The following is a 23,032-nucleotide window of genomic DNA, read 5'->3' as shown; positions in this document are numbered from 1 at the left end:
GGTGGGGGTGGGGGTGGGGGGGTGGGGGGGTGGGGGTGGAGGCGGGCTTCGCCTGGGTGGCTTGGAGAGGCTAATCTACAGAGACAGAGGCTCCATCCTCTATGGGGCTGTGCCCCCCTTGCCTGCTGGGCACCGGCGCCAGTTCTGCTGATGGGTGGGTAGGGCTTCCCCCCCACCAGGCAGCGCTGACTCAGCGTCTGAAAGGTGGTTCCCACGGGCCCATGTCTCTCTGGGGGCCAAAGGACATGCCATCCATGCCCCACCTCCAAGGGGGTCAGCGTCCAGGGCCCCTGGCGATTAGGGCTGAATGGAGGCTAAGATTTCTAATCTGCCCACCCCCTGCCAAACAGCAAGGCCGCAGGCAGTCCTTTCTGCTGTCTAGCAGTAAGCCACACCATCTCTGGGCTGGCTTTCCACTCCCCAAAGTTACAAGGTACCACAGTGATCAGTACTCTTTTTATTTTTAAAACAGTGAAAAGAAAAATAAATATCTTTGGAGAATAGAAGTACAGGGGTGGGGTGGGATAGGGTGGTGGGGCTGGAGACTTGGGGGTGTCCTGGCTTCAGTGGTCTTAAGCGGGGGTGCCGGGGCCTGGGATCTGCAGGCCCACTCCTCCGGGGCCAGGTCCTGCCCAGTCCCCGCTGGGAGGTCTGGGGGCTCCACCAGCCTCGCCTGCCCTCGGCTCCCAGGCAGGGCGCTGCATCAGCGGAACCGCCCCTCGCTCGGGGGGATTAGACCCCAGGCGCCCGCCTGCGCCCCGGGGCCTCGTCGGGAGGGGCGGGGCGAGCGGAGCGGTGCCGCCCCCCAGGGGCTCTTCCGGCGGCTGGCCGGGCTCGGTGCCAGGGCCTCAGCGGTGCCCCATGTCCTCCATGCCCACACGGCCCCAGACGCCCAGCACGAAGCTCTCGATGTCGCACTCGTTGGCGCCGCGCACGATGCGAAAGTGGCCCCTCTCGCCCCAGGCTGGGCCCCACGAGTTGGCCGCCGTCTGGGAATGAGGAGGGGCGGTGAGGGGGGGGGGGCCCGTGGGGGTGGGGGGAGGGGGAGGGAGGCCGCGGTCGCAGGGCAACCCGCGCAGGGACTCACCCAGTATTTGAGCGTCCTTCCATCGGGCAGCGTCTCCTCTCCCCACCTGGCGGAGAAAGGAGCTGATTCCATCTGCTTTCAGGGGCTGGAACCCCAGGGGTCCCTTCCAGACCCCTCTCTCTACCTCCCTCAGTCTCCACCTCTGGAAGTCTGCGTACTCACACCCATGTGGGGGAGGGCACTGAAGGGATAACTGAAGGGGGTGAGCAGAGGAGAACTTGGGCCCTGCTGCAGGGGCGGCATCCTGGGGACCAGTTCTCTGGGACCTCGCACATCTGCCTTCCCTCCCTCCTCTGCTTGGGGACCCAGGGACGGGTGGGTGCCGGGAACCAGGAGGAAGGGACTCCAAGAAGATGGGTACTTTGGAGGCCCCACACTCCCACTGCCAAGGACATTCATCGGATGGACAACAGAAATCAGTGGGGCAGGCAGAGTTGGGGTGCTCTGATGGGGAGAGGCTGTGCTATGATGTTGTTGGTGCTATGATGGGGAGAGACTGAGCCACCCCTGGGATCTGTGTTTGTCTTTCAAAGGAGTTATTTTACCCCAGTGTGTAAGGAAGGAACAGTTCCTAGAAAACCTTTAAAGGCCCCCATCTCTCCGTGTGACCACTGGCAAGCCCCTCCTTTTATGTCTTGGTTTCCTCCTCTTTGAAATGGGTCTTCCCAGAGAGAGATGGTAGGGATTCAAGGCCAGCTCAGAGCTCCTAGTGCAAGCCCTGCTCCCCCATCCTCTTCTGCTCCCCCGAGCCCCTTACCCTGTGATCTTGACAGAGTGGGTTCCATGCCGGCGGTACCGCTCAGGTCTCCCAAGGCTCACTGGGGTGTGGCTGTAGATGCCACTCTGGTACAGAAAGAAGTCCTCGTGCACCTCCATGAGAGCTGTAGGCCAAGGTCAGAGTAGGGCTGGCTCAGCCCATCAGCACAGGTCTGGAGATACGCACCCAGACCCATACCAAGACCCTAAGTGCCCCGCACAGGGTGCTGTCTGGGGGGAGGGGACCGGGTTCCCCTGACTCCCAAATCCCCTGGATTTGCTGCCCTGCCCAGTACAGTGCAGACCACTTGTGCTGTTGGGTGTGCCCAGTCTCAAGCAGACACAAGCTTTTGGAACCAGGGGGCAGGATGAAGGGCATTTACCTTGGACAGGGCCATTCTCCATCAGCTCCTTCATGATCTCCTTCTCCTGGAGGGTTGGGAGTGGGGAGGAGAGTCTCCATCAGGGCGAGGCTCTAGCCTCTCTGGCCAACCTTCCAACTCCACCGCCTCTGCCCCCTCATCCAAGCACAAACTTACGTTGGAGCCGAGGCGATAAGCCGGAGTGACCTGGTAGATGTCATTGGCATGGGCATGGCTACTGGGGCACCGGGCAGTGGCCTGGCGCTTGCCCCGACCCATGGCCCGACTATGCATCATACAGCGGGGTGCCGGGCCAGCCTCGTCCTGCTCACGGCCCACGAACGGGTAGCAGTGGTCAGACACGACCCTGGAGGAGAAGCAGGAGGGAGCAAGGAGAGTGAGCCTGATGAGCACGGCCCTGGCCCGTCCTGCAGGTTGCCCTCTTGAGGCCCCAGCCATACGTCCCCTTCCCTGCCCACCCTCTCTGCTGCTCACCCTCGGCGTCGCAGGAACCACCAGGCGCCGTCGAGACGGCCCCCGTGGCAGCCCTGCTGGTTGTGGGTGTCACAAGACAGCAGGTTCTGGGGCGACAGGACAGGTGTCATATGCCCCAGAGAATGGATTGAGACGCGATCGGATGCCACGGCTGGTGGGGGGAGGCAGAGGGGAACGTCAGGGGGCCCTGGCCTTGGCCGTCCTTTCCCGCCACGCCGGCCTCTGCCCTTGGCCATACCTGCCGTGGAGAAGGCCCAGGAGCCCGCACAGTTGCCCTGGTCCAGAGGCTCATGGATCAGGTTGGGCCACTTCTCGGAGGCCTCGAAAGCTGTGGGCAGCACCTCCCCGGGGCGCAGCACTGTCTGCAAAGCAAGAGTCACTCTGTCTTCCTCCTGCACCTAACCCGGCCCACCCCTCGGGGCCCGTTGGCTTCGGAAGGGCCACCGAGGGCCTTCTGTGCTTTGTTCTTGAGTACCCTGCTGCTGAGGGATTCCAGCAAGCTCCACGTGGGGAGGAGCCAAGCACCATTTCGCGCCTCCCCCATGTCAGGTGGGGGTGACTAGTCCCATGTACAGATGAGGCCAGCAGGGAAGCAGCCAGGCCCAGGTCACCCGCTCTCCATTGTTAACCCCTGCCTCGTTCTTCCTCTGTGCCTTCTGATCTGACACTTCCTTCTTCCTACCAGGACCTTGGGCTTCAGGCCTTAAAGGGCAGGGGAGGGAAGAAGGAATAAGGTCCTGTGACCGGGCAGGCGGCCAAGGCAAATAGCAGGAGGCAGAAAATAGCAGAGGCCCAGGGGACTGAGGGCAGGGGCAGGGTCTGGTCATCCTAGCCTTGAGCCCAAGTCCTTCTGCAGGGAGGGCTGATCTGGCCAAGGACGGCCTCCGCCCTGCCCACCACACTGCCCGCCATGGAGGCACAGACCCTGCAGCCTGTGCCCCAGCCCTGACCTGCAGAAGTTCCCCTTCCTTACCCTTTGACTGTTCCAGGTCTGGTTTCCCCTTCTCCCCACAGAGGATCTCACTGGTCGGAAGGGAGAAGCCCCCTCCTCCCTCGTTCCACACAGTCAGTATTTGTTTCCGAGAATTCTGGCTCTCTAGCCAGAGGACTATCTGTCCTTCTCTTCCCAAAATACCAAGGTGACCTCCTGGCCCCATGGGGTCTGACCCAGCTATACTGGAAGGAATAGCATTTTTCCCAGGCTGGGGAGGCCACCAAGGGGCTCATGCTGGGACCACAAAACTCAGAATCTGAGCATTAGTTCTTCTTGCACCATACTTCTTGTTATGGGCAAGAACTTAAGACCCAGAGAGGGTGAGTGATTTGTTCAGGAACACACAGCCTATTGGAGGGGGTTAGTCCCAGGCCCCTGGAGGAGTAGGATGCAGCGTGCCAGGATTCCTGGGGTCCCAAGCGATGGGGAGATGCAGGATTGTGGGCAAGGATGGACTTACGTGAATCTCATTCATATTGGTGACAGAAGAAGAAGGGCGCATGGTACCCAGGCGGTAGCGAATGCCTTCATCCAGGGTCATGCCCCAGAAGGCACTATGGTTCCCAGCCCACCATCTGAAAGAGGAGGGATGGAAGTCACAGACCTGCCATGACTAGGGCTTCTGGATGTCCGTGCATGTACGTAGGAGAGACACAGACTGGCCAAGTGTCCATGTGCATGAGATCTGAGTGTGGATGTGCCTGACAGCCCAGGCATCTTGCGGGAAGGTATGTGTGTCTGTGCCCAGTGGGGACTTCTCCAGGGACCTCTTACCCGTAGTTGCCCTGGTTGATGGCATTGATCATGTCTTGGTCCACCAGGCATGGCTCCTGGTCACACTCCCACCGTCCTTGCTCCTGGCAGGTGCTAAAAGAGCAGGAGGGAAGGAAGAGGTGAGGGGGGCTGGGCATCCTCGGAAGGGAGGGGGCCTCAGAAGTCACCATGGCTTGAGATTCTGTGCTAGCGATTATGGAAGAACCCCTAGCTGATCCTGTTCAGCCTGGTGGCTTTCAATGTCAATTGCAAGTTCACAGTTCTCAAGTTTATATCTGCTGCCCAGATCTCTCCAGATCCAAGAATCTTGCTGCTACACAATACCACCACTGGGGGGGGGGGTGCCTAACAGCACATCCTGGACCGAATTTCTGATCCCCTACTCCCATGCCTGCTCTCCTTACAGTCCGTGGAAGATGTCCGTCCTTCCTGAATCTCTGACCAAGAGCCGGGGAGTCACCCTTGACTCCTTACCCCACATACTGATCAGCTTGTTGGCTTTGCCTTAAAAACACATTCGGAATCCAAACCATGTCTCATCCCTCATGCAGCCATCATGGGCCAGTCACCTTTGCCCTGGATTCTGCTGCCGCTTCCCCATTGTTCTCCCCGCTTCTGCCCTACACCCCCACATCAGTATATTTTTAACACAGCTGCCGGGTGACCCTATTCAACCCAAGGCCTATCATGCCATCCCCCAGCCCAAGTCCCTCCTTTGGCTTCCCATCACAGACTAAGAGCCAAAATTCCCTGCCATGCTCACAAGACAGTCCCTGCACGATCTGTCCTCTTGTCCCCTCAGTGACCCCCTCCTCCAAGTCCTGGCTCCTGAGACCCCAGCCAGGCTGCTCCCCTGACTGTTCACCACAGCTGTGCTCCGGCCCCAGGGCCTTTGAGCTGCTCTTCGCTCCACATCCCTGAGGCTCCCCCTCACTTCGTCCAAGTCTACATTCAGAAGTCACCTTCTCAGGGACACCTGCTTTGGCTGCCTTCCTCTCCTGCTTTCGTGTTTCATTTTCTCCTTCGCGTGTCATGGCTACCTGATAGACTATGTATTTGGCTATCCACGCTCCTTATACCTGCTTCCTCATAGACACTAATGTCCTGGCAGGGTTTGTTTGGTAACTTTGGTGCCTAGAAAACTAAACCCAGCCCACAGCAGGCACCCACGAAATATTTGTTGGATGCATGAGTGACTGAGGCAGGGTCCTCAGGGGACTAAGAGCAGGGGTCCTGAAATTCAAGTCCTGGGTTCCGACCCTCGCTGAGGAGACCCTCGTTGATAAGCCCTCGCTGATGAGTCATGTGATCTCAGGGAACGTATTCAGACTTTCCCCTTGAAGTTCTTGTTTGTAAAACGAGGACAGGATGGGGCGCCTGGGTGGCTCAGTGGGTTAAGTCTCTGCCTTTGGCTCAGGTCATAATCCTAGGGTCCTGGGATACAGCACCCCTGCCTCAAAATCAGGCTCTCTGCTCAGCAGGAAGCCTGCTTCCTCCTCTCTCTCTCCACCTGCCTCTCTGCCTACTTGTGATCTCTGTCTGTCAAATAAATAAATAAAATCTTACCAAAAAAAAAAAAAAAAAAAAGAGGACAGGAATCCTCCCCCGTTCCAGGGATTGAATGGCAGGCTTTTGTGAAGCCGGTAAAGCCATTATTAGCCCAGGGCCTGGTCCATCTTGGGTGCTCAAGAATCGTTATCTGCTATTAGGTGTTCCCGTTCTGGGAACCCCCAGGCTCCCCATCTCTTGAGTTTCAGGCTCCTGCCCTTGGGGCCTCCTCACATCCCCTCTAGGTGTATCTCAAACTTAAAATCGCCCTGACTGCCTTCCCTCAAAGCTGTTCCTCCCTTAACATCCTCAACTCAGGACAAGGTACCTTAGCCACCCGGGGGTTCAAACCAGAACTCGAAGCGTGTGCTGTACCCCTAGCTCCTGCGCCGCCATAAGTAGGTCCTGGGACGGTGCATCATGGAAGGTTCTGGACTCATGGGTCTCCACTGCCTCCACCCTCCTCCAGTCCCTTATCACCTGTCACCTGGACTGTGGCAATAGCTTCCTACCCAGGCTCCCTGCCTCACTGCCATCCACTGCGTACCCTGCAGTCCCTCCCCAGAGAGATCTTGCAGTGACATGTATCTCTGACTGGCTCCAGCACGGCTTACGAGACCCCCGGACGACGTGGCCTGCACCTCCTCGGGGCTTCTGTCCCCAAGTCACAGCTCTAGCTGCAGTGAGATCTGTCCCACCTCCCAACCTTCCCATGAGCCTCTCTCCCCTGTTCCCTCCTTGTCTGCCCACCTCTCTGCTATCAGCGTAACCATCTCCCTTCCTGAGAGGCCTTCCCTTGCCGCCACTGCATTCTAAACCAGGGTCCCCCATTATTCCCTTTCCCTGTCACACTTGTCACGGGTTGTAAGCTGTTTCTCTGTGTGGAGGCTCCTTCATCATTAGACCAGAAGCTCCACTGCAAGGACCAGGACCGTCTGCCCCAGCGCAGTGTCTGGCACATAGTAGGTCTTTAATCGACGAACAGGGAATTCTGTGACTTTGATGCTTTTACAAGCTCATAACTCTGCTAAACTGCCTGCTTCCCCTGTTGCCTTTTAAGGAGCCTCAAGGGGAACAAACCCAGTATGGCTGGGCTCTGCAGTCCCCGGAGTGGGCGGGGCACTTTCGGGGAGGGCTGGAGGAGGCTGCCTGAGAGGGGAGGCTCTCCTCCCCTTCCCCTTCCTTCTCTGACTCTCGAAGCATTCCTCGAGGTCTCACACAGCCTGGAAGGCCCATAGGCATCGCCCCACACCCTCACTCAGGTGTCAAGGCGCAGGGAACCGGGCCACCCAGTGCGGGCAGTGGGCTGGTCACTCCTTTCCTGCCACCTCCCCCTTTGCTCCCAGGGCTGCCCAAGCAGGTCTAGACTGGGCTGGTGGCAGAGGTCCCAGCATTCCAGAGGGGCCCAGAGCGGCCAGGCCCCAGGGATAGGAGTGGGAAAGAGCTTAACCCATCAATGCCCAGAGGCATCCTATCAGGAGCGGCGGGATCATGCAGGCGTCCTCAGTCTTTCTGAACACACGTGTATGATTCACACGCGCTCCCCCCCCCCACACACACACATGTACACGCATTCTCTCAGCTGAACCTCACGAGTCCCCACTCTCCCTGTGACCCAGCACCCCTCACACGGGTGAGGCAATGGAAACAGCTTATGTGTAATGCATTCCAAAAATTTCCTCCTCTCTGGGACCTCCCAGTCCCAGGCAAAGAGGGCATGGGGTGGAGTGGGTGCAGGGCCACCTCCTCAAAGCCACGGGGTCCCCATTATTTCAATCAGGCACTCAAAGGCCTCCTATCCAACCCATCTCCACTTCCCATCTCAGGACGCAGACTAGAGTGGGGGGCGCCCCTGACCCTTCATCCTCCAGGTGGAATGGTAGGGAGGGGAATGAAGGGGAAAGGGGCCACATTCCTGGGAAGGCCCTGCTCCAGTTTGGCTGGCCTCCAGCTCAGTCATCCCTGACCCTCATCCCGTCCAGGACGGCGGATGCTGCAGTCAGAGGTTTCCTTCCTGGCGCCCCCTTTTCTAGATTCTCCCATGACACGGAGAAAGGTTGGGAGGGGCAGTAGCCCAGCCCGGGGCCAGGAGGGACAGGGGATGGCTCCCAGCTCAGGAGCCGTATCTGGGGCCAGGCATCCATGGCTGTCTGCTCCTGGGGAATGCGGTTAGTGTTTTCTAAACAATGGTCAGTGCTAAGCTGACAAGGTCAGGGTAAAAATCCCCGTGTTACAGATAAGGAAACTGAGGCTCAGCAAGTAAGTGACGAGGAAAGAACTGGAACCAAGTCTGGGGGGGGGGGGCCACAGGGTCCACAAGGCAAGGATCCCTCCAAGCCCCCAAACACTCACCAGCGGTTACAGTTGTCCCAGTAGGTTCCCAGGACTGGATAGATGCGACTCCCGTGCGTACATCCTGGGAGGAGGGAAGAGGAAAATAGAAGTGGAACAAAGACCAGAGACGACGGGCTGGGAGGGCCAGGTCCTCAGAAGTCAGGTGTCCCGAATCCTCCCGAACCCACACATACACGCACGCATGGCCCAGCCCTCACTGAAGCTAAGATCAAACTATAACTTCGTTAAGACCTCTCCCTGCAGGGTCACATTCCAACAGCTACCTGGGAAGTTCTGCGGTGACCCTAGCTCGGACCCTCTTGCTTCCCTTGGATGCCAGCCACAACATTCCTCGGATCCTTTGCCCTTTAAATGACTTGCAACTTGGAGATGGGGCAGTGGGAGGGGCATGGGGAAGCCAGGGCTCAGAGAAGGCAAAGGACTCCCCTAAGATAACACAGCACTTTGGGTTGACAACCCGGGTCTTCCGTGTCTCACCCACAGGCCCTCCGAATTGGGGGAAGGGATTCAAATGATTCCTCTGTGGGACAGGGACAAGGGCAGGGGAAAGGATGGTGACGCAGGCTGAAAGCAGGAACAGATTCGCTCCCACCTCCCAGGTGTGACCAGCCACCTCCGGGAAGAGAATCCTGAGCAACGGCAGAGGAATGGCTTGGATGAGCCTGACCAACCCCCCTGAGGGCTTATGGGCCTGTGGGGTGAGTCAGCGGGGCGGGCGGCACCTTCCCCGTCTGGCAAGGAGACGGGACTGGGAGAAAGGGCAGCAGACTGCCTTTCTCCCGGGCCAGCTGGGAATCCCACTGACCAAGGATCTTCTCTTTTCCAGTCTCGCTGGAGGGATTCAAGTTAGACCAGAGCGGGACTTCCCAGAGGCGCAGGCAGACAGTGGGGCGGGGTCTCTCCCAGATTCTACAAAGCCTCCCCTGGAAATGTCAGTGCCTCCACCTTGCTCCTGAGCCCTGCTGAGTCTGGGGCTGGCAAAGCAACCCACCCTCCTGGCCATCTGGTGCCCACCTTGGATGGGGGGAAAAGGGGGTGGCACGCCGAGGCAGAAGTCCCAGAAGTCAGGGCAGCAGTCGGAGACGGTGCGGTTGCAGAAGAGGTCACAGTAACAGGTAGCGCCCAAGTAGGGCAGGGCGCAGTCGTCGGCACGGCCGCGGCAGCACAGGTCCTGCTCCTGGCAGTACCGACCGCCCGCATCCCGGATGCCCCGCAGGTGCAGGCCCGGCGCTAGCTCGCGGCGCCCACGACCCCGCCGGGCACCCAGGGCCAATTCGCCAGCCAGCAGCAGCAGCAGCAGCAGCAGCCGCAGTGGACATCGCCACATGGTGCCTCCTGGGCCCAGGGAGCGCAGATGTCGGGGGTCAGAGGCAGTGGGCAGCAGACCTTCCCTGTCACCCGGGACACTGATCTCCCAGCTTCCTGGGGCTGTGAGTCCGAGGGGATTCTGCGGGGGTGCAGCAAGTTCCAGGACCCTGATTCCTGCGTCCCCAGGCAGGAAGGGGATTGAGCGAGAAATGGAGCCCCTCCCTGACCTGCCTGGGGACCTTCAAGGACAGGAGGTGGGGACTGTGGTGATCTTGGTGCCCGGCTCAACACACCCCAGCACCTGTAGCCCGGACTGCGGTCTGCTCTCCCATCTGGGTCCCTCTGCCCCTCTGTCAGCCTCCATTTCTGACACGGGTCCCCCTGGCTTGTGTTCCTCCGTGTCCCTCTGCCCCCTCCGTTCTCCCTCTCTGCCAGCCCTCCCTGCTCCCTCCGCCTGCCCCCTCCTCTCTGGTCCTTCCTTCTGAATACCTCCCCTCCACGCGAGGGAGCGTCCCTACCTGGTGACGGCTGTGCTCAGGCTTCCCCACACGCCTCCACCTCCAGGTTCCTGCCACCACGGGACACTCGAAAAGTCAAGGGAGGAGTGCGGGGCGGGACCGCCTTTTGTACCGCCCTGCCCCTGCCCGCAGCGCCGCCCCGCCGGGCTGGCCCGGGCCGCAGGGGGAGGGGACCCGCAGGCTCACACCTGGAGCAGCCCCGTCACTCCGGAGCTGGGACGCGGGAGGGGAACTGTGAGCACGTGACTGTCCTCGCCCTGGTCGTTCTCTCTTGACAGCCGTTGGTTTAGGTGGCGCCGGAACTCCAGCTGAAGCTGAAAAGGTTATGCTCGACACGGGTAAGGACTTCCCAGTGGGCTTCCCTGCAGGGCTGAGAGGTTCCAGCGAAGAAGGGGAGATTGGAGGTGGCAGAGCTCGCAGTTTTGGAGCTAAGCTTGGGAACCGATGGTGAGTGCGTGGGCAGCAAAAATCTCTAAGAACCTCTCCAACCCCTGGGTAATAAAAACTGTCATGCACGCCCCCTTCTCCCCGTCACAGTACCCCCCTAGGCTTGGGGCCGCCCCAAGCCGCCTCCATTCCCAGGAATGACTGGAATCTGGAGGATGGTTGAGGACCCTGCAGAGGCCTTGGCGGCTCATCCTCGGAGGGAATGGGGTGGGTGGGGTGGGTGTGGTGTGGGGGGCCATTTCCCTGCCCCATAACTCTTCTTTAGGTCTGCTCTGCCCAGGCTGTCCAGGCACCTTGTCAAGCACTGTCCCCTCTATCAACCCGGAGGGTGTCCTGCTTGGCACCTGTCCCCCTCCAGGGCCCGAGGGCAAGAGCCCTGGCAGCTGGTGCCCCCCCCCCCCCACTGAGCCCCCCTCTTCCTGCCCTGGGCATAAACCCTTCTTCCTTTGCCCAGGCTGGCCTGGGCCCCAAACAATGGGGCTTCTGTCCCGCCAGCCCCACCATCACCTTTTCCCTCTTCGTTGCGCAACCCCCTCTTCTAGCAGGTTGGGACTCTAACAGCAGGGAGGATGAAAGAGGCACCTGGCCAGACTCCCCCGTCCCCAGGCCCGAGCCTCACATCCACCCCACGAAGGGGAAGCATCAGTCATGGGATTCCCTTTGCCCTCTCTCTGACCACCCCACACCCCTCCCTCAGTCTAGGGATGTCCTCAGCTGGCCAGCCCCTGGGGGTGGAGAGGAGACCAGGACAACGGGCATCTGTGACTGGGTTACCCCCTGCCAGGGGGCACTGGGCAGAAAGTCACCCTGCTGCAGGGCACGGCATGGTGATAGGGGCCAACCCCTATCTAGCGGGGACACCCCAGGAGCTGGCCCATCGGCTCCCTGCAGGGACCTGGGGGGAACAAGCCTAGTGGGAATCTGACGCTCAGAACAGACTTGCCGATCACCTGTCAGAATGCAGGCTGCCTCCCTGCCACCACTGACTCCCCGTCTAACCACTCTTAGTCACCTGCTGCAGGTCTCGACATACTCCAAGTTGGGAAGTCCCTGGTTGTGTCTAACTTCCATTCATCCAGCTGCAAGGCGGGTGCCTCTGTTAGGGTGGATGACATATCCTCGGGGCAGGAGAAGGAAGGTGCTTTCAGAAGAGCCCATACTCAGAGCGCCCACTTCTGTGGGTCAGTTTCAGCTGGGGGCTGGGGGCTGGTGGTGGCCCTGGACCTCTGGGTCATCCTTTGTCCCAAATCACTCTCTGTGGACCACCCGTGCAGGTCTTTGTTGTGTGTGTGTTTTCGCGTGTGCGTGTGTCTGAGTCGTGTTTGTGGGGTGTTTCTGCTTGAGCGTGTCTGCCTATGTCTCTCTGTTTTGTGTGTGTCTGTCTGGACGTTGTCTCTGTATCGGTCATGCGTCTGGTTATTCTTTGCCAGTATCTGTGTCCTTGGTGGCTTCTGTGTCTGTATGTATAGCTGTGGGACTGTCATTGTCTGTGCCCACCTCTCTGCTAGGTGTCTGTCTCGCTGTCTGTGTAGCTGTATAGGTGTCTGTTTGTGTCTGTTGGGGTTTGGGTTCTCTGCCCGTTCCTGCCTCTCTGTGCACAGGAGGCAGAACACAGAGCAAGGGAAGACTGCAGAGCCAAGGGCATGGCTGGCGCGGGCAGGGGGGAGGTGGCGGGTGTCCCTTGTCATCACTGATTCTGGCGCTAAGCCCATCCCAGTGGAATCTCATGACTCACTGGGTTCCTTGGCCAAAGAGGAGAGGAAAAGGCAGGGCAGGGTGGGGGCTATAGCCCCACTTTCCTTTTCCATGGCCCCCCTCTTTCCTGCAGCCTCATTCTCTGTCTTATTCTTCTGCAAGGGCCTGGGTGGGGGGTTGCTGGCAGAGCAATGGGTGAGGAGTCATAGCAGGACCCTCTGAGCCCTTTTGCTGTCTGGGAGGCAGGTGGCCTGGGCTTGGTAGCAACTCTGTCCTCCCTCGCTTGTGATCCTGGGCAGACGCTCCCCCTCTCTGGGCCTTGGTTTCCCATCTGTACCCAGATGCTCCCGGCAGGCCCTTCCATGCTTTTCTCTTTCTACAAAGGGAGACGGAAACTAAAAAAGACAGTGACATGCCCAAGGTCACACAGCAGAGCAGAGGCCAGGCCTCCTCTCCTCTCCCCAGTCCAGGGCTTACCCCGCACCCCCACCACCACGGCCGCCACACAGCTGCTCCGGGGGGCACAGAATGGGCCATTCTCCTCAGGAGGCTGAGCAGGGCCTTCTGGGAAGACAAAGGCCGATTGTGCTCTGCTGAACCCAGGTCTGCAGCCAAAGGCCCACCACACGGGCCCTAGGGCTCAGTGGCTTGGGTCCCAAGTAACACTCCAGCTAAGGCCAAGGGTCCCTTGTGGCCCGATGCGGTCAGCCGGACGTGTCCAGAGCCGAGAGCGGTGAGGCCCGGGCGATCCAAGCAAGGCCTCGTGCCGTGCGTGGCAGGCCATGTCGTGATACGCTGGCCTTCCTGGGGCCCCTTGGACTGTGTGACAGAAAGCACCGCCCTCAGGGCTGTGTGCCAGGCAGAGGCTGTGCTGCCGGAGCATGCTGGAGCGCTGGCAGAGAAGATTCCGGGCCACGTGGAAGTGTGTGGTACCATGCCGTGGCCTGCCTTCCAGGAGGATTTTCTCCTTCACCCAGTGGTCTTTCTTTCTTTCTTTCTTCCTTCCTTCCTTTGTTTCTTTCAAGATTATTTATTTGTTTATTTGGCAGAGAGAGACACAGAGAGAAATTGGGAACACAAGCATGGGGGAGCTGGAGAGGGAGAAGCAGGCTTCCTGCTGAGCAGGCAGCCCAAAGCAGGGATCGATCCCAGGACCCTGGGATCATGACCTGAGCCGAAGGCAGACGCTTAACCAACTGAGCCACCCAGGCGCCCTCAGTGGTGTTTCTTGGTCATTTACTCTGTAGCAGGTGCTCAGCATGGAGCCCAACAGACATGCGCCCTTCTGTGGTGAGGTCTTCTGTCTGATGGGAAGATGGACACAAACAAGTGAACCAGCGTCTGCCTAAGTCATTCCGGAGTGAAGTGCTTCCTGCATACGTACCCGGCATAGGACTCCGGAGTCACGTGGTGGAGGAGATGACAGGTGACCTGAAACCTGAAGACTGGAAGGAGCCCCGGGGTGGGGATGGGTGTCCCAGGAAGCCCAGGAGTGTGAGCGAGAGCTCTGAAGCCTGGCCCAGGTGGGTCTGTCGGGGACACAAGAGGAAGCCCAGCGAGCCTGGCTGGAGCGAGGAGCCTGCATTGTCTTCTGATCACTGGAGAGGGTTGCTGTGGGAGTGAAGTAACGTGATGATGCGAGCAAGAAACCCCTCGGGCCCCTCGGGCGAGAAGAGTGGACGGCGAGGCAGAAGTGGTGAGAGAGACTGGGCAGGAGGCAATGGTGGGACCAGGTGAGAGGTGCTGGGGCTTGAATGAGGCTGGTGGCTGTGGAGACCAGAGAAGTGGACCTGTTTGAGACCTATTCTGGCGGGGCAAGGCGGTGTTGATGGGACTTAGTGAAGCAGCAGCAGATGGGAGGGGTGGGAGACAGGAGGAATGGAGCGGGGCTTCTGGGCTTCTAGCCGGGTCGGGGATGGGGGTTGAGGATGGCCACAAATGTCTGCTCCTATGTTGAGAGTCGGAGGCTGCTCCCCTCCCCCCAAGTCTGGGCAGCCTCAGGGACATTTGGACCTATAGGCTACCCCGTGACTTATACTGTTTCCAGCTCTGACTGGATGAGAGGGAAGGGAAGGAGCCTGGGGACGCTCCCATATTAGAAGCCAGCCAGAGAGGAGGAATGGTACAGTGGACTGAGCAGGTGTGGCCAGGGCGGGAGGCGGAAAGCCAGGTAGGAGAGATCAGGCAGCCAGGAGGAGAGAGTGTTTCAAGACAGGGGGGCAGGGGAGAGGTGACCCGTGTGCAATGCTACCCAACTGTCGAATGAGCTGAGCACAGAGAAATGTCCACTAGGTTCGGCAACAGGGACTTTGGGCGACCTTGCTGAGAACAGTCGTAGTGGAGGAGGAGGCTGGAAGCTGGATTGGAATGGCACATGGGAGCCAGTGAATTGGAGAGAACAATCATAGGCAACTTTTCAGAAAGTTTTAATGCAAAGGGAAGCGGAGAACTGGAGTGTTGGCTGGAAGGAAATGCGAGGGCCACGGGAGGGTTCCATCCAACTTTGGAGGATACAAACCGAGTCTGCGCTGATGGCACTGACTGCTAGGAGGGAAGGACCTGGTGATACAGAGCAAAGGCACTACCCCAGAGCAAAGTCCCTGATAAAGTCAGGGGGTCGGCAGGGGGACCCAGAGTGCAAAGGACAGAGCTGGCTTTGAAAAGAGCAGGGACAGACAATGACTCTAGAGGCCGAACAGAAGGGGAGATGGGTTTGTAGATTTTGCTGTACAAAGACCAGGGAAGCTCCTCTGATGGTTTCCGTTTTTCCAGTGGAGTGGGAGCAGGTCACTGCCACAGCGAGAGAGGCACAGAGGACTGGGTGAGGACCACGGGTTAGGTGTGAAATCACGGTCACGACCAAGGCCACCGGAGAAACAGAGTGGGGTTTTCAGCTGTACAGAGTGACCATTCAGAGTTACTGCCCATGAACTTGTGATGTCCCTGGCTTGCCAGTCTGTTCTCTGTCATACATAGCAGGTGCCGAGCACAAGTCCTTCCCCCAAGTAATCCAATGATCTCAACTGACAGTTGGGAAAGCCAAGACTCAGAAAGACTTTCTGGTTCCCCCACGCAGGTGCTGGGGGCTGAACAGGACCTCCAGCCCAAGCCTGCGCACACGCCTCTGCCCAGGCCAAATTTGTGCAAGGGCTAAGTTGACTTTCCTATCTGGTAGTGTTTGTGGATTTCAGGGGTCAGGGCAAGTGGGAAAATGCCGAACAGAGAAACGCAGCTCTCCCTTTTGTGTGATATTTCTGCATCACTGGTGTTGGGGCCAATTGGGTATAAAAGGTCTCTGGGTGCTGCTTCCTTGCAAAGTCTGGGCGCTGAGTAGTGGCACCATTTGCCGTCTTCACCCACATCTACAGGGCTAGCTTCCTGCAAACACCGGGCCAGGAGTACTGGGATATTCAGGGTTAGCAGTTGCCCCCCCCACCATGTTAATTATCTCTCCTCCTTCAATTCTGCATCCCTTTCAGTAAAGAAGACTCCCCCCGGGGCGCATAGGAAGCTTGGTGAGATCATCAGTGAACATCTCTGAAGGCTGGTCCAAGCTTGGAATGCCTGTTTACAGAAACATGTCCGCAATTCACTTGATGTTTCCGGGAAGTCCTGATCTTCTCACCCGGGAATGTTAATAAAAGGGTCTTGAAAAGTACAAGAGGCTCTCCCATGGTTGCCAGCACATTTTAGACTTGGCCTTTCCATCCCCCAGCAGAAAATGATAAAAGCCCAACAGAGGGGTGAATTCCAATCCCCTAGGAAGAGTCACTGTTAAGAGCTGGGTCCCTAAGGGGAAATACTGTGATATGACCTTACTGGTCTTGATGGGCTGAATGAGGCCCCAAGAACGATATGTCTGTGTCCTAATCCCTGGGACCGACAAATGTTACTTTATTTGGAAGAAGAGTCCTTGTAGAAGCGATTATCTTGAAATGAGATCATCCTTGATATCGGGGTGGGCCCTGAATCCCCTGGCCAGGGTCCCTACAAAAAACACAGAGGGTCACAGAAGAGGAGGGAGGCCACGTGAGCGCAGGTGCGGCGATCGGGGTGATCTGACCAAGGAACCCCTGGGACCTCCAGAAGCTGGAGGAGGCCAGAAGCGTTTTCTCCCCAATAGCCTCTAGAGGGAGAAAGCACTTGTGGAAACCTCCAGAATGGTCAGAAAATCAGTTTTTCTCATTTCCGAAGCTGGTGCAGCAGTCCTAGGAAACAAATACGGGTGCCTCCCATTTCAAGGATCTGCGGGGTCTGAGATCTGTGAGTCCCCTGGAATGTGCCAGATTCAGGGCTGGATGCAGATCGAACCAGAACAAAGCAGCTTATCTTGGCAGAAATAGCCCAGACTGGCTCAGATCAAGTCAACTCCCCTTGAAGTGGTTCAGACCCTCATCGGCGGCCCGGCCGGAGAGCCCGACACCGAGCTTCAGAGCCCAGACTCAGGAGCCAGAAACAAGAGGTTCAAACCCTGCCTCTGTCTCTCCGGAACCCTGAAACCTGAGGCCGGTGCCTTAAGCTCTCTGCGCCTCAGTTTCCCCCGGTTTAAAATGAGGACACAGTCTCTGCCTATGGGGCGGAAGTGAGGATTCTATGACTTCATATATGGAAAGCACTTGGAGTCCACAATGCTGGCATGTCACCCGCACAAGATCAGGGGTTGATCTTATTAAACGAACTGGAACCTAAACAGCCATAAAGGAGTTCAGGATAGCTGAGGAGACACTGATGCACTGAAACCGACATAAAGTGAGTCAAATCGGTTAAAACTAGGTGGCGCTATTGTAAACCTGCTTAAACGTTTTGGGCGGACCGGTACCAGGTCACACTAATCCCTCAGGGCTAGAACAGGTCTGGATCACGCACGCACGTGCTCACTCACCCAGCGGGTCTCTGCTATCTGTGTGTGTCAACTTGGACAGAAACCAACGGCCCCACGTGTCTCCAGGAGAAAGTGACATCCAGGCAGAGGGCTGTGGAAGGGATTCCACGCCTGAGATGGACCATGACATGGTCTCCGGTCAGAAACACAGTCAACATCTCCTAAAAGGAACACCTTTCTTAGGTCAGGTCAGGGCTCAACTATCATGAACCCATCTCACGCTAATTAGACAAGAGATGGATATGTTGCTCCAGGATCTTGGGGGATCTCCTGGAACTCAGGGACAAGAAGTGTAGCAGAAGCTCCTGGGGATCTGGAAGTTTGCCAGAATCCGAGACACCCCCCCACCCCCCGGCTCTGGTGCAGGGAGGGTAAGCAAGTCCTTAAGGCCGACAGCTCAGTGAGCAAGCAGGATGAGGTGAGGGAGACCCTTGGGAGCTTGGGAATTTCAGCTGACACACCAAAAGTTAATGGTTATGTCGGTGCTCCCGCAGGTGTCCCAACACATGGGGGGATCCCTAGTCCCCCAGGAGCTCCCCGCAAACCCCTAGGGAGCACCAATAATCCATGCTTGTCACCCTGTGCCTCCTGCTGGTGGGGGAGGATGAGGGGTTGAGGGTGGGGAGAGGCACCTGGGGAGCTGGGTGCTCTAAACTCACGGCTGGAGGGGCAGCAGCCCTTCAGCGACATTAACGGAAACAGAGAAGACAAGGAGAGGCCCAGGGAGAGTGCCCCTCATGTCGCCACATGGCTGCTGGGACACGAATGGGCTCGGGCAGGGAGAGGCGTGGTGGTCAAGGGCCTGGGTGGGAGTCAGGGGCCCTCAGGACAGGGCCTGGCTCTGCCTCTGACATGCTCTGTGACCTTGAACGAGTTGCCAGTCCCATCTGGAGCCTCACTAACTCATTTCTGAAATGAGAAGGAGAGGGCTCGCTCCGTGGTCACGGAGGGCTCTCTGCTCCTACAAAGAGAGAGCCATCCAATACATTCCTCTCATCTGCGACTGCAGAAATCAGATCTCTGGCTCCGGATCCTGAGGCCTGTCATAGCAAAGGGGAGGAAATCCGGCCATAACCACACAGTACGCAGGTGGGAAGTGAAGGGCGTTATCATTTCTTCTCCATCTAACGTGTGCTCCATTAACTATGTCTGCAGGGAGTGGTCCTTCCTACATTCCAGCCAGCGTGGATGCCATGAGTACCGGCCTTGGGCTGGGCGCCTTCTAAGGGCTGGTCACTGGACTTGAATGATCTCATTGAACATTCCACTAACGTTCTGAACTATCATCCCCATTTCACAGTCAGGAAAACTGAGTTCCAGAGAGATGACTTGCTCAGCCACAGCTGTTTGATTGGTCGCTAGTTCTTCTGAGGCACAAGGGAGAATGAGGAGGAAATGCCAGAGCTCGAGAGTTCCACAGAGGACGTTTCCCTGAATCAGCTTGTAGGGCCGAGGCGAGGGAGCAGCCTGAGGCCCAGAAAGAAGCTGGGAGGACAGTGCCCCATTGATTTATTTTAGATTTTTAAAAATTTTATTGATTTATTTTAGAGACAGCGAGAGAGGGAGAGAGAGAGAGAGAGAACATGAGCAGGGCAGAGGGGCTGAGGAAGAGGGAGAAGCAGGCTCCCTGCTGAACAGGGAACCTGATGCGGGGTGGGGCTCAATCCCAGGATCCCAATGCGGGGCTCAATCCCAGGACCCTGGATCATGACCTGAGCTGAAAGCAGAAGCTTAACCCACTGAGCCATCCAGGCGCCTTTCATTTTAGATTCTTGAAAGAGATTTATTTATTTTTTTGGGACTGGGTGGAGCAGAAGGAGAGGGAGAGAAAAATCTCAAGCAGACGCCCCACTGAGTGCAGAGCCCAACATGGGGGCTTGATCTCCTAACCCTGAGATCAGGACCTGAGCAGAAACCAAGAGTCAGACGCTGGAACCACCCAGGCACCCTGCCCTACATTGATTCATTTGAAAACTATTAGTTTTGACTTTTTTTCGTTCATTAATGTAGTTCAATGTTGAAAAATATATTTAAAAAGCATGGAGTAAAAAGTCTCACCGTGACCCGTGAGCCTCATTTGCCCTACTCTGATTCCTTGTTCCCACTCTCTACAGTCTCCCACTTTTTTGTTTGTTTGAAAACTATAGATCTTTTCTTTTTTAAAAAGAGTTTATTTATTTACTCATGAGAGATAGAAAGAGAGAGGGACACAGGCAGAGGGAGAAGCAGGCTCCCTACAGGGAGCCCAAGGTGGTACTCAATTCCAGGACCCTGGGATAATGACCTGAGCAGAAGGCAGACACTTAACCGACTGAGCCACCCAGGTTAGGCTCCCACTTTGTACTAACACCTCACAGACCTTTCCAAATCACTGCAAGTCTAAAACTAAGTATATATTCATAACACCGTTTTTACATAAAAGGCATTTTTTTTTAACTTGTCACGCAGCTTGGAGAATTCCATCAGCAAATAGTCTCCTGGTTCTTTCATAACACTGCACATGTACTACTGTAGAGACTGAAACAATTCATTTCACCAGTTCCCTCTTGATGGACATTTGTTTCTAGGGGTTTGTTTTTGTTTTTGGTGTAACAACAATGCTGCGATAATCCCATAGATACTTTGTTTCTTATGCAGGCATAGGTGCAGAATAATTCTCCCCAAATGGATTAGGGGCCTGTGGGCATTGTGTTAGTTTTCTATGGCTGCCTGACAAATTAAAGCAAACTGGGCAGCTTAAAACAACCCCTGTTTATTAGCTCACAGTCTGTTGGTCAGAAGTCCAGCCCAATGTGGTGGTGTGCTCTGCTCAGGGTAAAATCAAGTTGTTGGCAAGGCTTAGTTCTCATCTTCCGGAGGCTCTGTGGGAAAACCTGTTTCCAAGCTCGTTGCTGTCATTTGCAGAGAGTTTGGCTCCTGGTGGTCGTAGAACTAAGATCTCTGGGTTTCTTGGGGGCCCATCAGCTGGGGTCTCCCTCAGCTCCGAGTGACATCTACATTCTTCGCCATGTGGCTCCCCTACCAATGGCATGATAAATTCTTCTCAGGCTTCAAATCTCTGACTTCTTCTGAGACCAGCCAGGGAAAATTCGCTGCCTTTGAAGGGCTCCCCGATCTGGTCCAGCCCACTCAAAGTAATCTCTACCTCAAAATCAATAGATAGAAGACCTTACAATTGCAAAAATCTCTTTGCCATATAATGAAAGATAATTTTTGAGTTCCCATTTTCTTATAACCACAGGTTCCGCCAAGTCGCAAGAGATCACACAAAGGTGAAAGCCAATGAGAGTCACCTTAGAATTCTGCCTAACACAGATGTATTTGTAATTTTTATAGATATTGCCATTTTGTCCCCCACAGGGGTTGTGCCGAGAGATCTCCCCTCCCCCAGCTATGATGAGCTTGCCTTCTTTTCCAGTGTCACCTAAAGGATGTTATCCAACTTTCAGCTTTCTGCCAGTTTGATAGGTGAAAAATGGAACCCACGTGCATTTTAAATTTGTGGTTATCTTCTTATGAATAAGATTGATGTTTTCTTCAAAAGCTTGAAAGCCATTGATAGTTCTTTTTCAGTAGAGCTTCTGGTTTTGAGTCCTAGAGAGGTCTTTCTAACTGTAAAGTCAATCAAAAACCCTCCTATATTTTCTTCTGATGCTTTTATGGTTTCACTTTTTGATCCACCGCTTCTTGGAACTGGCAGTTTTTCTCGTCATTTCCTCAGCAGCAAGTACAAAGCTGGACCCCAAAGGGCGTGGGGATTGGGGTGGAGAAAGGAATGGCAATGTTGGAGCTTTCTAAGAGCTGGGCTCAGTCGGCTGGGCCAGAAATCCCAGCCAGCCCCTCCCACTTCCCTTCCTCCTCCTAGGGTTGACACAGAGGATCCAGAGTTAAAGGGGACCCAGCCCTGCCTGGAGACCTTCCAGTCTGGAGAGTGAGACAAGCACCTGGCCATGAAAGAATCCAGATACAGGAGGCTAAGGGCAGGGGAGGAGGGGGTGGGATTCTGATGGGGGGGGCGGTATTTCGAATGCTCCAGGAAATAATTGGCCTCTGAGTATAACCTTCAGAAGGAGGGGAAATGTAATGGTGGTGATGGGGGAGGCGCCCAGCAGGAGCAATGGGAAATGGGAAAATCTGCCAGAAGTACAGGCTGGAGAGAAGGATTTAGTGAACCATGAGGTCCTCAAGGGTAAGGACAGGGTATGACTTATCTCCGTGCATCAGCCAGAGTTTGATAAATGAAATGAAGCAGAAGGGACACGGGTCTTTGAATCCCACACTTAATCATTTTCCCTTTACTCCAACAGTGAGAAGCCAAGACCTCCAAGAAGAAGCCCTTGGCTCTGCCCGTCACTCAGCTCGGAACCGGGGCAATCTGTGCACACCACTGCCCCCTGGTGGCCTATCTGAGAATTCTCCATGACTAGCCTCAGGTGTCCAGTGGAGGCAGAGGGAATCCGGGAACTGAAGGTGGGGAGGAAGTTGAGTGGCATCGCAGAGGTCTCAAAACCCATGAAATCCTGGTCTGAGAATGTCTGAGTCCAACAGGCCCTCAGAGCCCATGTGGCCTGAGCTCTTCATGATGTACGGGGAAATCAAATCTCAGTAAGGGTGCTGCCAGGGGGTAGAGATCACCGGACTTGGTGTAAAATTCAAAAAGCCCAGGAAATCCCAAGTAGGATAAATTCTTTTTTTTGTTTTTTTTTTTAGGATTTTATTTATTTGCCAGAGAGAGAGAGAAAGGGAGCGAGTGAGCATAGGCAGGCAGAGTGGCAGCAGAGGCAGAGGGAGAAGCAGGCTCCCTGCCGAGCAAGGAGCCCGATGTGGGACTCCATCCCAAGACGCTGGGATCATGACCTGAGCTGAAGGCAGCCGCTGGACCGACTAAGCCACCCAGGCGTCCCACCAAGCAGGATAAACTCTTAAAAAATTACACCTAGAAAGGCTATTTACTGTACGATTCCAACTCTTTGACATTCTGCAAAGACAAAACCGCAAAGACAGTGAAATGATCAGTGGTTGCCAGGGGCTGGCGGGGGTGGGGGTGGGGACGGGGGAGGATGTGTGGGGGGAACACAGGGAATTTTTAGGGCAGTGAAATTATTTTGTATGATACTATAATGTTGTATACACATCATTATACAGTTGTCAAAACTCACAACATGGATAATACAGAGGAAACCCTAATGTAAACTATGGACTTCGGTTGATAATGATGTGTCAGTGTTGATTCATTGTTACAAATGCACTACACCCAAGAGGGATGTTAATGGCAGAGGAGGCTGTGTGTGGTGGCAGAAGGAAGCGACGCGTAGGAAATCTCTGTGTCTTTCATTTAATTTTGCTATGAACCTAAAACTGCTCTTTAAAAAAATCTATTAATTCAAAAACATTTTTACACCCCACATATTATGGTAAAGTAGCAGGATGCCAAAGATAAAGATAAAATCTAATAAGCTGCCAGGAAAAAAAAAAAAAGAGAGAGAGAGAGAGAGACTGTCTTCAAAGGATCAAGGTAGACTGAGAGCTAACTTCTTGAGATCAATAGTGGAAGAGAGAAGACAGCAGGAGGACCCTCTTCAATCTATGAAAAGAAAACAGCAACCAGTCTAGGATTCCATACCTAAGGAAAATCATATTATGAATGAAGATGAAATCAAGACATTTTCAGACAAAGAGAAACTGAAAAATTATGCCACCAGCAGGCTTTGGCTTGCAAGAAAGAAATGAAGCATGCAAGAAAGAATGAAGAGTAATGAAAGGGTAAATCTGTAGCAGATCTAAATGAACCATGTTTATATAAAACAATGA

At 55.8% G+C, this 23,032-nt stretch overlaps 1 protein-coding gene and 1 long non-coding RNA gene across 5 annotated transcripts; one reads left to right on the top strand and one right to left on the bottom strand.

The window, feature by feature from the left end:
• Positions 1-442: 442 nt before the first annotated feature.
• Positions 443-10,404, bottom strand: TINAGL1 (tubulointerstitial nephritis antigen like 1). Of its 2 annotated transcripts, XM_059376973.1 has the most exons (13): positions 10,386-10,404; positions 10,198-10,247; positions 9,386-9,706; positions 8,369-8,432; positions 4,469-4,561; positions 4,155-4,269; positions 2,939-3,062; positions 2,701-2,851; positions 2,383-2,572; positions 2,227-2,272; positions 1,845-1,968; positions 1,088-1,133; positions 443-989 (listed from the first exon to the last, which is right to left on the bottom strand). In XM_059376973.1, exons 3-13 carry the CDS (start codon positions 9,696-9,698, stop codon positions 849-851), a joined length of 1,407 nt encoding a protein of 468 aa, XP_059232956.1. In that variant the 5' UTR covers positions 9,699-9,706; positions 10,198-10,247; positions 10,386-10,404; the 3' UTR covers positions 443-848. The 2 variants fall into 2 exon arrangements, with proteins under 2 accessions (XP_059232956.1, XP_059232955.1); XM_059376972.1 differs by lacking the exon at positions 10,386-10,404 and having other exon boundaries at positions 10,198-10,301.
• Positions 10,404-22,234, top strand: LOC132001965 (uncharacterized). 3 transcript variants are annotated; one of them, XR_009399731.1, is made up of 3 exons: positions 10,404-10,644; positions 13,587-14,035; positions 15,819-16,832. It is a non-coding gene; the product is annotated as an uncharacterized LOC132001965 (long non-coding RNA). The 3 variants fall into 3 exon arrangements; XR_009399733.1 differs by lacking the exon at positions 15,819-16,832 and adding an exon at positions 21,529-22,234 and having other exon boundaries at positions 10,499-10,644; positions 13,587-14,072; XR_009399732.1 differs by having other exon boundaries at positions 10,499-10,644; positions 13,587-14,072; positions 15,819-16,833.
• Positions 22,235-23,032: the final 798 nt, after the last annotated feature.

This window comes from Mustela nigripes, chromosome 14 (genome assembly GCF_022355385.1).
Source record: "Mustela nigripes isolate SB6536 chromosome 14, MUSNIG.SB6536, whole genome shotgun sequence".
NCBI classification, from domain to species: domain Eukaryota; kingdom Metazoa; phylum Chordata; class Mammalia; order Carnivora; family Mustelidae; genus Mustela; species Mustela nigripes.
This window is presented reverse-complemented; position numbering and strand designations above follow the sequence as displayed.